Source organism: Balaenoptera ricei, chromosome 1 (assembly GCF_028023285.1).
Source record: "Balaenoptera ricei isolate mBalRic1 chromosome 1, mBalRic1.hap2, whole genome shotgun sequence".
Classification (NCBI taxonomy): domain Eukaryota; kingdom Metazoa; phylum Chordata; class Mammalia; order Artiodactyla; family Balaenopteridae; genus Balaenoptera; species Balaenoptera ricei.
The window spans coordinates 22146385-22159610 of NC_082639.1; the positions used below are offsets into that span (position 1 = coordinate 22146385).

At 44.5% G+C, this 13226-nt stretch overlaps 1 protein-coding gene across 1 annotated transcript; it reads left to right on the forward strand.

Annotated features, from left to right (window-relative positions):
* The first annotated feature begins 1424 nt into the window (after window positions 1-1424).
* Window positions 1425-3502, forward strand: ATP5IF1 (ATP synthase inhibitory factor subunit 1). The gene is made up of 3 exons (XM_059896284.1): window positions 1425-1577; window positions 1672-1763; window positions 3231-3502. The coding sequence occupies exons 1-3, from the start codon at window positions 1491-1493 to the stop codon at window positions 3373-3375; spliced, it is 324 nt and encodes a 107-aa protein (XP_059752267.1). The 5' UTR covers window positions 1425-1490; the 3' UTR covers window positions 3376-3502.
* The last annotated feature ends 9724 nt before the right edge of the window (window positions 3503-13226 follow it).

A 13226-nucleotide genomic window follows, 5' to 3' on the forward strand; every position in this document is an offset into this window, starting at 1 on the left:
GTTTTCTATTTGAGGGGTACAATTTCCTAGAAAGGAATTTGGTAATTCTATATTTAACATTTTGAGCAACTGCCAAGCTGTTTTCCACACCGGCTGAACCATTTTATATTCCTACCAGTGATATAGGAGGTTTACAATTTCTCCACATCCTCACCAATGCTTGTTATTTTCCATTTTTTTTAATTACAGCCATCCTAGTACCTAGATGGATCTTTTGCACAAACTCAGCAAGACCCTCCACTGGATGCCCAGCCAGGAGATAATCAAGAAACAATAGTATCTGAGAACTAGAAACAGTTTCTGAAATGGGAATGGCACTTAAATATCTAGAAACACACAAAATTATTACTAGATAGTGGGCTTATGAGTGATTATTATTTCTAGCCTTCTGCTTTCGTGTTTTTCCAAGTTTTCTAAAATGAACATCTGAAAATATGCCCTGCAGCTATTTCCTCCCATTTAACTCATACAAACCAGGGCTGGTATTTTTCCAACCAAAAGATGATCAATAAAAACAGTTCAACAATTTCATGGAAAGCAAAGAAGGTATTTTTATAATCATAAGATCTGGCCCAACCCTCTCAACTAAAGGAGAAAAAAAGTGGGCCCAGAGGGAAAAAATGACCTAGGCAAAGGCTATAAACTATTATCTTGTTCGCGTTTGTTACATGGCTTAAGGAAGGTCAAGGCAAAGCCGTCCCTAGACTCCTACCTATGCTCTTTTCCACTTCATTGCACCACATTGCCAAAAGTCCTGTTATCAAGCCCATTTGATAACGTATCAATACATTTTGCAAATATTAATTCAGTGCCTACTTGATTGATCAAGGTCCTAATAACTTCATAAGCTCAAAGGTGCAAGAACAAAACAGGGGGCTATGATAGAATGACGAAGGAGCTCAGAGAAGTTTTCTCTGAGCTGACGTTTAAGCTGAGACTTGAGAGTGAAATGTCAGTGCAACAAAAGAACATTGACCATATACACATACATTTAAAAAAATTTTTTTTCCCAACCCTAAATGACCAAGTCAGGGCATCCTGGACATAGCCGCCCACCCCCACCCCATATTACCCATCTTATTGATGCTAGTAGTCCAGGAAAGGGAAAGCTTCCTTTGGATGCTTAATAATAACAACTTTAGGATTGGAATCGTGAGGTGGGGATGGACGTCACGCCTAATTCTCATAGATCCGAGAGCAGAAATCTGAGCTTCTGCCCCTCTCTTCTAGCTTTTCTCCTATCTCCTCCATTATTTTTCTCCAGTCCTTTGACCCTGGAGCCCTTGCTAGGGGTTGGCTACGAATAGGCCCGCCTGTCGGTCAGGATTCGCTGAAAACTACAGGAACCCCGCCAATCCCTCTCGTGATTCGCTACTCCCAGGTTCATCCTGCCTCTCCAGCGAAACGATTGGCGGCCCGACCTGCAGCGCCGTTAGCTCCTGAGAGGAAGCTGCACCTCCGGTCACTGGAGGGGTGCTGCACTGACAGCAATGGCAGCCACGGCATTGGCGGCGCGGACGCGGTTCGGCGTGTGGAGCGTCTGGGCCATGCAGGGCCGGGGCTTCGGCTCGGAATCGGTACGTCGGCGGCGGTGCCTGTTGCCCCAGCCCTGAGCGTAGATCCCGTCTCTGCCGCCCTCACCTTTACCAATACCCCGGTCGCTCTCCGCAGGCAGACAATCTCGGCTCCAGTGCGGGCGCGGTCCGGGACGCCGGTGGAGCCTTCGGGAAAAAAGAGCAGGCCGAAGAGGAGCGATACTTCCGGTGAGGCCCACGGGACCCCGAATCCAGCCCTAGATCTCTCACGGCCTTCCAGTCCTTCAACTGTCAGTCGCCCCACCCATCCCTCCCTGGCGTCCTGGGGCGCCCCATCCCCCAGTAGAACTCCCGGCCCCTGAACCCATTACACCCAACACTTGAGGACCCGACTGTCGCCACCTGTAGGGCGCTTCCCGTGCGCTGCCGAATCCCAAGGCCTCCACACCCAAGCCGTTTCCACCTGCGGGTCTTCAGAACTCGCCAACCACCGCTCATCTGTTCCTGAATCATTTACCATCCCCACCCGTGGAGTTTACCCCGCATCATGCCAAACGCCCCCCAGATTCCTCCCAGAGTGTCTAGATCCGACGGTTCCAATACATGCAGACCCCCTTAGCCTGACTCCCTCGGCCCTCACCCACCCATCACCCCAGGCCTTAGCTTTGCTAGCCCCACGTGGATGGATTCCCTGACTCCTCAGACCCTCTCAGCCATTTCTAGATCCCCCACCACCACCTCTCCAACTGGCCTGAGCGAGTGGGTCGTACGAGCATTTAGCAGCTGCTCACGGCTGGAACCCCGTCCCCCACTCCTCGGAGACTTGGCCTGCTCCACCCAGCCCAGCTTTTAGGAGTATGGCGTGGGCTGGGCCTACCTATCCTGTTTACCAACCTCGAGTTATCTTACAGTGACTTCTATCCACAGTGAGGAGCAGCGTGGAACTAATCTAGCTTCTGCTTCTCCTTGACCTATCTTTTCTCTTCCACCCTCTCTTGCTCACTCTTAAGAATTACCACCATGGCACCTGCCGTACCAGAGAGACAAGGTGCAGCCCTTAGAGACCATCTAATTGGCCTCCTGCATTGTACAGTTATGGAAAACAGAGGCCCATATGTGGCCGAACCAACATTTGAATCATCCCTTCTTGAGACCTAAACTTGGACTGCCAAGTACTGCGAGAGACCGCTTCTTTTTTTTTTTCCCTTCATTTTGGCCTTTACAGTGGGTCTTGCAGTTCTCAGGTAAAGAAAGCCCTAGATTAACTGGGATAGGACACATATATTTGTCCTTTAACTATGCCCCTTCGTATATCCCACCCCCACCTTTTGCTCTTTTTCCCCCCCAAAAGGGATTCTGTTCTCTGGGTTGTTCCTCTAATAAGTCCCCCAGTTAGGGACTTAAGTCGTACCTCTCTGGAGTTTTCTACTGAATCTGAAAGGAATCCATCATTAGCGGTGGAATTTCAGGCACTAGCACCAGGAAAATGGAATCATTTTGGTCATCTCCTAAAAATGATACACCTTAAGATGAAGTATTCTTAAGATGGGGCTTGAGAAGGTAGAAGAGGATGACCAGCCAGACTCCCATGGGATTAGGACTCCTGTTCTTTGCCTTAGGTATTTCAGATTATGCTTAGAGATCTCTTTGGGGTGAAGGATTGGGATTAAACCAAGAGCCCCTGTGTCCTTGCAGAGCTCGTGCTAAAGAACAGCTGGCAGCCTTGAAGAAACACCATGAAAATGAGATCTCTCATCACGTGAAGGAGATTGAGCACCTGCAGAAAGAAATTGAGCGGCACAAGCAGTCGATCAAGAAACTAAAACATGATGATGATTAAGTGCACACAGTTCCCTATAGCATGGCTACCTGTTACTGCCCACTTCTATTAAACCAGACATAGTTCTGGTTTAATTAATATCTATCTGTATGCTTCCAACAAATTATAATAAATTGTCATCAGTGAACTGTGTCTAATGCCTTCTGTCTGAAGAGGGGTAGGGGGATACACTACTGAACCACTAAAATGAATCAGACAGGGTACCAGCAGTAGGGAACTTGGAGACAAAGCACAGTGTGATAAGTGCTGTGCAACATGGGGGGACCAATGTGACACGGAGAATGGAAAGGCCCCTTTCGCCGTCGGACACTAGTCAAGAGGTGTTCAGAGAAAGCTTAAGGAATAAACCTCAATCCAAAGCGTAAGGTCAAGAGCAGCCTGGAAAACAGGAGTGATTGCTTAACAAGGTGTAATTCAAGGCACCATCAATAATCACACCATTTTGCATTTATAAAATGGAGTAAACAGCTCTTCATATGAACTAGTTATCCTTGTTCTAATTATCCTTGTGCAGGTTGAGAAGGCTGGAATTAGAAATCATGTGTTGCCTTGGCATCCAGGTGTTTTGACTCCTAATCAAATCTGTTAACAGCCCAGAATCAGAATTATTTCTTAGGTTATATTTTGCTTTGCCGAGTATGCTCTTGATTCAAATTAGACTTTAAGGCCTTGTTTAGCTAAATTATTATACAAACTACTTGTGTAATTCGTCCAGACAAAAAACAAAACATCAAGTGACCTATGGGCCATTGGCAAGACATTTTCAATTCTCCAGCTCAGTAGATCATTTGCCCCAGAACTGTGATGAGTCTTTTGTTGTAAGACCCTATTACACAAAAGCCTTTAGGGCCATTGATAACAGCTTGGATAAGTCATTGACCCCGCCCTTGCAGACCAGACACAATGGCTGTTTCCAAAACTTGTCCATGATGCTGCTGATGAAAAGGCAGCTGAACCTGTTAGCTACCTCCTCACTGTGGGACAGGCTGGGGGTGGTGGGGCATGCCTGGACAATTGGGGACGACCCTGGGTTATTCCACTATTCTTGAATATGCATTGCTGCATATCCTATGTATTCCATTTTCAGATTTCTAAAACGTATTCATTAAAAATTATATTTAGGGGACTTCCCTGGTGGCTCAGCGGTTAAGAATCCGCCTGCCAATGCAGGGGACACGGGTTCGATCCCTGGTCCGGGAAGATCCCACATGCCACACAGCAACTAAGCCCGTGCGCCACAACTACTGAGCCTGCGCTCTGGAGCCCATGAGCCACAACTACTGAGCCTGTGTGCCACAGTTACTGAAGCCCGCGTGCCTAGAGCCTGTACTCTGCAACGAGAAGCCACCTCAATGAGAAGCCCATGCACTACAACGAAGAGTAGCCCCCACTCGCTGCAACTAGAGAAAGCCCGAGCGCAGCAACGGAGACCCAAAGCAGCCAAAAATAAATAAATTAAAAAAAAAAAAAGACTGAGGGACAGCATCCGAAAAAGCCTGGCATTGAGAGAGACCCTTGGTTCCTGGGGAATTGACAATACTTCAGCCTTTCTATCTGCAGCCTGGAGGGAGCAATGGGGGAGGAGGAGGTAGTGTGGTAAGTTCTATGAATCTTCCCAGGGCTGATTTGGCCGTTTGTAAGCTGAATCAGTCACCGTTTCCTACTTCTTAGTCCTTCCTTCCTCCTTCCTTCTTTCCATCCTCTCTCCCTCCTTTGCTCCTTTCCCTCTTCTTTTTAGGTGCAGTCCTTTATTAGAGCAGAAAACTCCTAAGCCACTTGTACCCTACTTGCAGGAACTGGAAACATTGGAAAGGAACAAAAAGCTTCTGAGCAGGCAAAGGAACAAAGAAGTACAAGATGTACGCCAACACTTCACACGTTGGTGCCACCCGACACAACCTCTCAATTAGCAGATGCCACAGGTACCTCCTTGCTCATCATTCTTTTTATTAGCTTGAGGTAAAATTCACATAACATAAAATGAATCATTAACCATTTAAAGTGTAAAATTCAGTGGCATTTAGTATCTTCACAATGTTGTGCAAACATTGCCTCTATTTAGTTTGAGACATTTTCATCACCCCAAAAGGAAATTCCATACCCATTAAGCTGTCACTCTCCATTTACCCCTCCACCCAGCCCCTGGCAACCACTAGTCTGATTTCTGTCTCCATAGACTTGACTTGCCTGTTCTGAATGTCACATGCAAATGGAATCATACAATATGTGACATTTTGTGTCTAGCTTCTTTCACTTAGAATAAGGTTTTCAAGGTTCATCCATGTAGCATGTTTTAGTACTTCACTCCATTTTTTAAATGGCAGAATAATATTCCATTGTATGGATATACCACACTTTTGACTATCCATTCATCAATTGATAGACATTTGGCTTGTTTCCACCTTTTGGCTGTTGTGAATAGTGCTGCTAAAAACATTCCTGTATGAGTATTTGTTTGGACACCTGTTTTCAATTCTTTTGGATACATACCTAGGAGTGAAATTGCTGGGTCATAGGGTAATTCTATGTTTAACTTAGTGAGGAACTGCCAAATTGTTTTTCCACAGTGGCATTTTGCATCCCCACCAGCAATGTACAGAGTTCCAGTTTCTCCACATCCTCACTAACACTTGTTATATCTGACTTTTTGACTCTAGCTATCCTAGTGTGTGTAAAGTGGTAGCTCATTGTGGTTTTGATTTGCATTTTCCTGATGACTAATGATATTGGCCAATAGGCCGCTTGTATATCTTCTTTGAATAAACACCCATTCAAGTCCTTTGCCTATTTTGAATTGGATTGTCTTCTTGTTGTTGAGTTTCCAGAATTCTTTATTTTATTTATTTTTTATATAGATTTTATTTATTTATTTATTTATTTATTGTCTGCATTGGGTCTTCCGTTGCTGTGCACAGGCTGTCTCTAGTTGCGGCGGGCGGGGACTACTCTTCGTTGCGGTGCGAGGGCTTCTCATTGCAGTGACTTCTCTTGTTGCAGAGCACAGGCTCTAGGCACGCAGCCTTCAGTAGTTGTGGCACATGGGCTTCAGTAGTTGTGACTCACGGGCTCTAGAGCGCAGGCTCAGTAGTTGTGGCACACAGGCTTAGTTGATCCGTGGCATGTGGGATCTTCCCAGACCAAGGCTCAAACCCGTGTCCCCTGCATTGGCAAGCGGATTTTTAACCACTGCGCCACCAGGGAAGCCCCCAGAATTCCTTATATACTCTGGATACTAGATATATAATTCACAAAAATTTTCTCCCATTCTGTGATTTTAGATGAGGTCCTGAGAGTGGGACCCTCATGACGGGATTAGTGCCCTTATAAGAAGAGACACCAGAGAGCTTGCTTGCTCACTCTCTGCCATCTGTGGACACAGGGAGAAGACAGCCATTTGCAAGCCAGGAAGAGAGCTCTCCCCGGTACATGAACATGCTGGCACCTTATCTTGGACTTCCAGGCTCCAGAACTGTGACAAAATTAATTTCGTTTTTTTAAGCTACCCAGTCTATGATATTTTGTTATGGCAGCCCGGCCTAAGGAAGGCATCAATAACATTCACAGAAATAAACTTCTAAAAGTTTTTACAATTAGCATCAAGAGAAATGTATTTGTTCATAGCCTTTGACTCATGAATTTGCTTCTAGAAATTTAACCTGGGGAACTAATCAGGAATATAATGCAATATTTTGTATGTAAGAGTTTTATCTCATTTTGATATAAAGTAGTGAAAAATGTCCAGCAATAGGTATTAATGAACAAATTATATGACACATGAACATTCTGCAACCATTAAAAATTATGTTTAAGGGGAATTCCTTGGCGGTCCAGTGGTTAGGGCTTCACACTTTCACTGTCATGGCCCGGGTTCAACTCCTGGTCAGGAAACAGATCCCGCAAGCCCCGCAATGTGGTCAAAAAAAAAAAGAAAGAAAGAAAGAAATGTTTAAGGACACTAATTTGAAAAGATATATGCACCTCTATGTTCATTGCAGCATTGTTTACAATAGCGAAGATATGGAAACAACCTCAGTGCCCGTCAATGGATGAACGAATAAAGATGTTGTATAAATATACAATGGAATACCATAAAAAAAGAAGAAATCTTGTTATTTGCAACAACATGGGTGGACATTGAGGGTATTATGCTAAGTGAAATAAGTCAGATGGAGAAAGACAAATACCATATTATTTCACTTATATGTGGGATATTAAGAAACAAAAATAAATGAACAAACAAAACAAAAACAAACACATAGAGAACAGATTGGTGGTTACCAGAGGGGAAACAGGGTGGAGGAAGGGCCAAATGGGTAAAGGGGGTCAACTGTATGGTGACAGATGGAAACTACACTTTTGGTGGTGAGCATGCTATGGTATATGCAGAAGTCAAATTATAATGTTGTATGCATGAAACATAATGTTATAAACCAATTTTACCTCAATTAAAAAAAAAAAAAAGAGGGACTTCCCTGGTGGTGCAGTGGTTGAGAATCCACCTGCTAATGCAGGGGACACAGGTTCGAGACCTGGTCCAGGAAGATCCCACATGCCACGAGCAACAAAGCCTGTGTGCCACAACTACTGAGCCCGCGTGCCACAACTACTGAAGCCTGCGTGCCTAGAGCCTGTGCTCCGCAACAAGAGAAGCCACCACGATGAGAAGCCCTCACACCACAACGAAGAGTAGCCCCCGCTCGCCACAACTAAAGAAAGCGCACACGCAGCAACGAAGCCCCAACACACCCAAAAATAAGTAAGTAAATAAATAAATTTATTAAAAAAAATTACTAAAAACAACATGACCTATCAGTAAAATCACGTTATTATGAATTTTTTTTAAATTAAGGAATATTTAATATTTTGAAAATTATCACGAAATGTAGTAAGTGGAAAAAGCAGGCTACACAACCATACATAATTTATATACTGTAAATATAAGCATAGGTTAAAGAATAAATATATAATAGTAATATATTATATTATATATAATAAATAAATATACACAAAAAAATAAAAGCCAACATGTTAACATTGATTCTCTCTTGGTAGTAGGATTAGAATTTTGAAGGGATTTCCCCCACCACCCCCGCTCTTCAAAAGGATCTTTTTTTTTTTTAAGTTACAAACGTAATACATCTTGGCTTTTAAACAATTATTAAATAAGTGTAATGTATTAAGTCTTATAATTTCTCTATTATCCCTTTATCTCAGAGGTAACTGGACCCTAACAGTTTGTTGCAAACTGCACATCCTTCCAGACTTTTGTTGCCTCTGTGTAATCACGAACATATCTATGACATCATTCTAAATTTATCACTGTGCAACTTGGTTTTTTGTTTCTTTGTTTTAACCTAACATTAAATCCAGCACACTTGGGCTTCCCTGCTGGCGCACTGGTTGAGAATCCGCCTGCCCGTGCAAGGGACACGGTTCGTGCCCTGGTCCGGGAAGATTCCACGTGCTGCGGAGCAACTAAGCCCATGCGCCACAACTACTGAGCCTGCGCTCTAGAGCCCACAAGCCACAACTACTGAGCCTGCGTGCTGCAACTACTGAAGCCTGCGCCCCTAGAGCCCGTGCTCCTACAACGAGAGAAGCCATTGCAATGAGAAGCTCGCGCACTGCAATGAAGAGTAGTCCCCGCTCGCCCGCCGCAACTAGAGAAAGCCTGCGTGCAGCAACGAAGACCCAACACAGCCCAAAAAAATAATTAATTAATTAAAGAAATAGAAAAAAAATTTTTTAAGCATATTTATAAAAAAAAAATCCAGCACACCTTTTCATTTCACGTAGAGCACCTACAACAGAGCACGTAGAGCTGTCTCCTTCTGCTTCTTTGTTGCGTTATGTTCCCTTGTGTGGAAGAATCTGTTTATTACTTTAACCAGTCCTTTCTGATGAGCATTTTGGTCGCTTCCAGTTTTACACTTTTACAATAGAACAAAGAACAGGAGTAATACCAGGTTAGGGTAGAAAGCCTGAAAAACATTTTTTAAAAAAGGAGGGGTGGAGGAATATCATTTCGGGTTATTTCTTTTGTATCTTTATACTTTTCTGTATTTTCCAATCTTCTGCAATAATGTGTGTCACATAATTTGGAAGGGAAAAACATGAACTAAAACCAAAAGTTCATTAGAAGAAGAAAAGGAAAGAGGAAAAAAAGAAATGAAAAGCGAATGGGGTAGTCCCCGCCCCCTCCCACAGGGGCGGTATCGGGCGGAGGGAGGGGCGGGCCGCCGCAGTCCTCACCAATCAGAGCCCGGTTGATAAGCAGAGCGAGGCGAATTTGGAGACACCCCCCCCCCCCCCCCGCTCAGCAATCAGCCTGGGGGTTTAGCTTCCCTAACCAGCCGGGAAACCAGCCTGGGCCTAGCCTGAGTGCCGCTGCGGGCTGCTATTGGCTGCCAGATAAACCCCGCCCACCTTCCTGCTCAATGGCCGCCGTGGTTTTCATAAGAGAAGCCTGTTGCTGAGCGAAAAGAAGTAACAGCCGCTGCTTTTGCTAAGGAGAGACCTTTAGGCTGCAAATGTACTGGGCGCCCTTGGGTCAAAAAAGCAACATTACTAACCAACGTTTATTCAGTACCCGCTAAATGCCAGGCTTCGTGATCCAAATTTTTTAATTTAATGGTGATAACCACCTTTCTTGAACACCCAACAACCTACCAGTCACTGAGCTAGGTACTTTAAAATAAGAACAACAGTAATAATTTAAATGATAATTACAGTTTACTGAACACTTAATCTGCATCAAGCCTTGTTAAGGGATTTGTATGTATCAGCTCTCATCCTCACAATAGTCCCTGTGAAGGTAAACGTTATTGCCCCATTTTACATAACGGGAAGCAAGTTCAGAGAGGTGAAGTGACTTGCCCAGGTTCACACAGCTATAAACTATAAGAATTGGACCCTTCAACTCTAATATCCTGCTCCCAAGTACAACTTTTTTGGGGGGGGGGCGGTAACGAAAGGCTTTTGAGGGTAGGAAGAGGTGGAACAGGTTGGTGGCAAGGCCCTGGGGCATTGCTCCAGTGACAGGCCTCAGGGTGATTGTCTGAGAATGGGATATCTGGAGCCTCTAGGCCTGGAGGAGAGGAGGAAAGAGGGTGAGCAAAACACCAGAGTAAAAACACTTCTTTCTGGAAATGTGAGGCTCCTGGCGCAGTCTGTTGTGGTGCAGGTGGCCCTGGACTGGGGGCCCGGACCCCAAGGTTCTAAATACTGCTCTGTGGCCAACTTCCTGGGGAACCTTGGGCAAATGCCTTCTCTCTAGACCCCAGGATTCCTGCCTGTAAGATGAGAGTAAGCCAAAACAAGGGGAAGTGTATTCGGGCTGGGGGTCTTTGGGGAGTCTGGTTCCTGGTGGCAGCAGGGGAATCCTCAGCAACCACACAGTCTTTACTTAGCTGTTGCCTGACCTCTTTTCAGGACCCGACGATTCTGTGAACTGAAAAACCACCTTTTTCCCCAGCCCGTTCTGAGCTATAGCGGAGTCCTGCCTGCAGGGTGCGCTGAGGGCTCACAGCCGACAAAACCAAACTGGAGCTCGTCGGGTTTTTTGTTTTACTTATTAAGAGGGGTGAACTTTTTGAAAACTTTTTGAAGATTTCTGTCCTCAGGATACAGTCGATGAACCCGAATTATATGTATTGCCCAACATCAGTTCTTTCCACAGTGGCTCTGGAGGGTTAGAGCTAATTTCAATTCCTTTGTTTTCCAGATGAGGAAACAGATTCCAAGAGATGAAAAAAAATTCACTTTTGGGTCACATAGCTAAAACCTAGCACCCTAGTTGCCTGACTCCTGGGCAGTGCTCTTAGAAGGAGAGAGTTGGCTCTGTTTTCAAGAGTCTGTGGCTGTTGTGCCCCCTAATGCACAACTCCTGGGTACAGATTCAATTTTGGTTGTATAGCTTGACAGCTCAGGACCTGTCAGCCAGAAGGACCTCCCTCAGCACCTAGCCAAATGCCTGCTTAATGAGTAATTAAATGAATGAATGTATGAATAAGCCACAGAGGTTGAGTCTGCTTTGGTTTTATCAAATAAACCAGCTGGAGTTGGGTTTCTTTCCTGAAATTCCCCCAAGGCAGAAATTATATTCTGAGATGGGAGGGGAGCGCGTGGCAAAACAATAAGCGCTCAGAAAATTACATCTGGACTGGTAAATCATAGCCCCAGATCTGGTCAGGGTACAAGAATATTCTACTATAGTAAAGTGATCCCAGAATTGGGGATTAGAAAATTAATTTAGGAAGAATAAATACAGAACAGATGAGAATCCCATTAGGGTTAAAATCTGCGAGAGGGTCTGAAGCTAAAGAAACCTCAGAAACATTTCAAATCCAACCTAGATGTATCTTCAGGACTGGAATGTGATTGAGGAATAAAAAAAGCTTTGGCCAATCAGTGGCCTCAACACAGCTGATGCAAGAGTGGAGAGTATGGCAACAGGAGGTGGATCTTTCCGAGCCAAAAATACAAGGCATGGGGGAGGGGAGGAACAAACCCAGGCAATGTCACCTGGCCATGTCCTCCTGGGCTGAAAGCTTCACCGCTGGACTTCCAGAGCCCAGCACAGTGCCTGGTACACACTAGATGGTCAATAAATGTTTAGTGAATGAAAGAGAGAGGGAAGAAACCGGAGCCCTAACCAGCAGTTTTGCTCTGAGTGGAGTTAGTTCAGGGATTCATCTTTTCACTGGCTCCTTTTGCTCAGATTCTAAATGCCCTAGCCACCTTCAGATGATAATTTGGCTTTTCATGGAGGCTGTCCTATAAAGAGGGATGTACTGCCCCATCAATTATAGGCCACTTGACAATTATGTTTCTCACTCCCAATTAATATATTGGAATTCTGCTTTATGCATCAGTTCCTTGTGCCAGCCTGCTTCTTACATATTCAGGTCTTTCTCTCATCAGTGGTGCAGTGAGTTTCTGCCTTGGAGTCATCCCTGACTAGGTTTGAATCCTTACTCAACATATTACTAAGCCCTCTGAACTTTGTCAACACACCTCTTTAGCTTCAGTATCCTCATCTGTCAAATGGGGCCATAATGCCTACTTCATGAGATTGTGGTGAGAGTTACATGAGATAACAGATGTATTCTGGACTGTTGTTGGAGCTCAGTAAATGGTAGTATCTGCGTCCCTTCTGAGCTTTCCTTCCAAGGAGTTTGGGTCACAAAATCTCATCCAATTGAGAATATCAGTATCTCTTGCTTTTCACAAATTCACTAGCTTTGTAAGTGAAGCCTTGGGAATGATTTAGTCGCTTCCTTGAAGGTTCTGAAGGGTCATTCTACAAAGGAGAGCAACTCATATTCATTAATTCAAAAGTATTTCCTGAGGACTCACTACATGCTAGTGGGGGATAGAGAGACACAGTTCCTGCCTTAAAGGAGTTCTGACACAGTCTGGTGCAGTCAAAAGAAGACATTGTATGACCTTGACACAAAGTTTTACTTTTCTGAACTCGAGTTTCCTCACTTTGCAAAAGTGGTCAATAATATATTCCATTGTTAGTTGGAGAGAAGGGGTAAGACATTCAGACACCATAACAAGGCTGCATCAAATTTGAAGGCCAGTGGTACAAAAAGGTAGAAACAATGTGCTGAGGAGTTGAACAGTAGGAGAGATTATTTTCAGCTGAGCTAAAGAAGCAATACTTTCTATAGGAAGTAGGATTTTGAAGCCTTCATTCAGGCCACAGTTACCAATAAAGGCATTGATTGCTGGGTTGGAGTTCAGTGGCCAGAGCTTTGCAGAGAAAGGCTTGAAGATCAAACAAGGAACGTGAAGGTGGCCAGTGATAGGGCTAGAAAGGTAAATTGAGGCAGATCTTGGCAGAT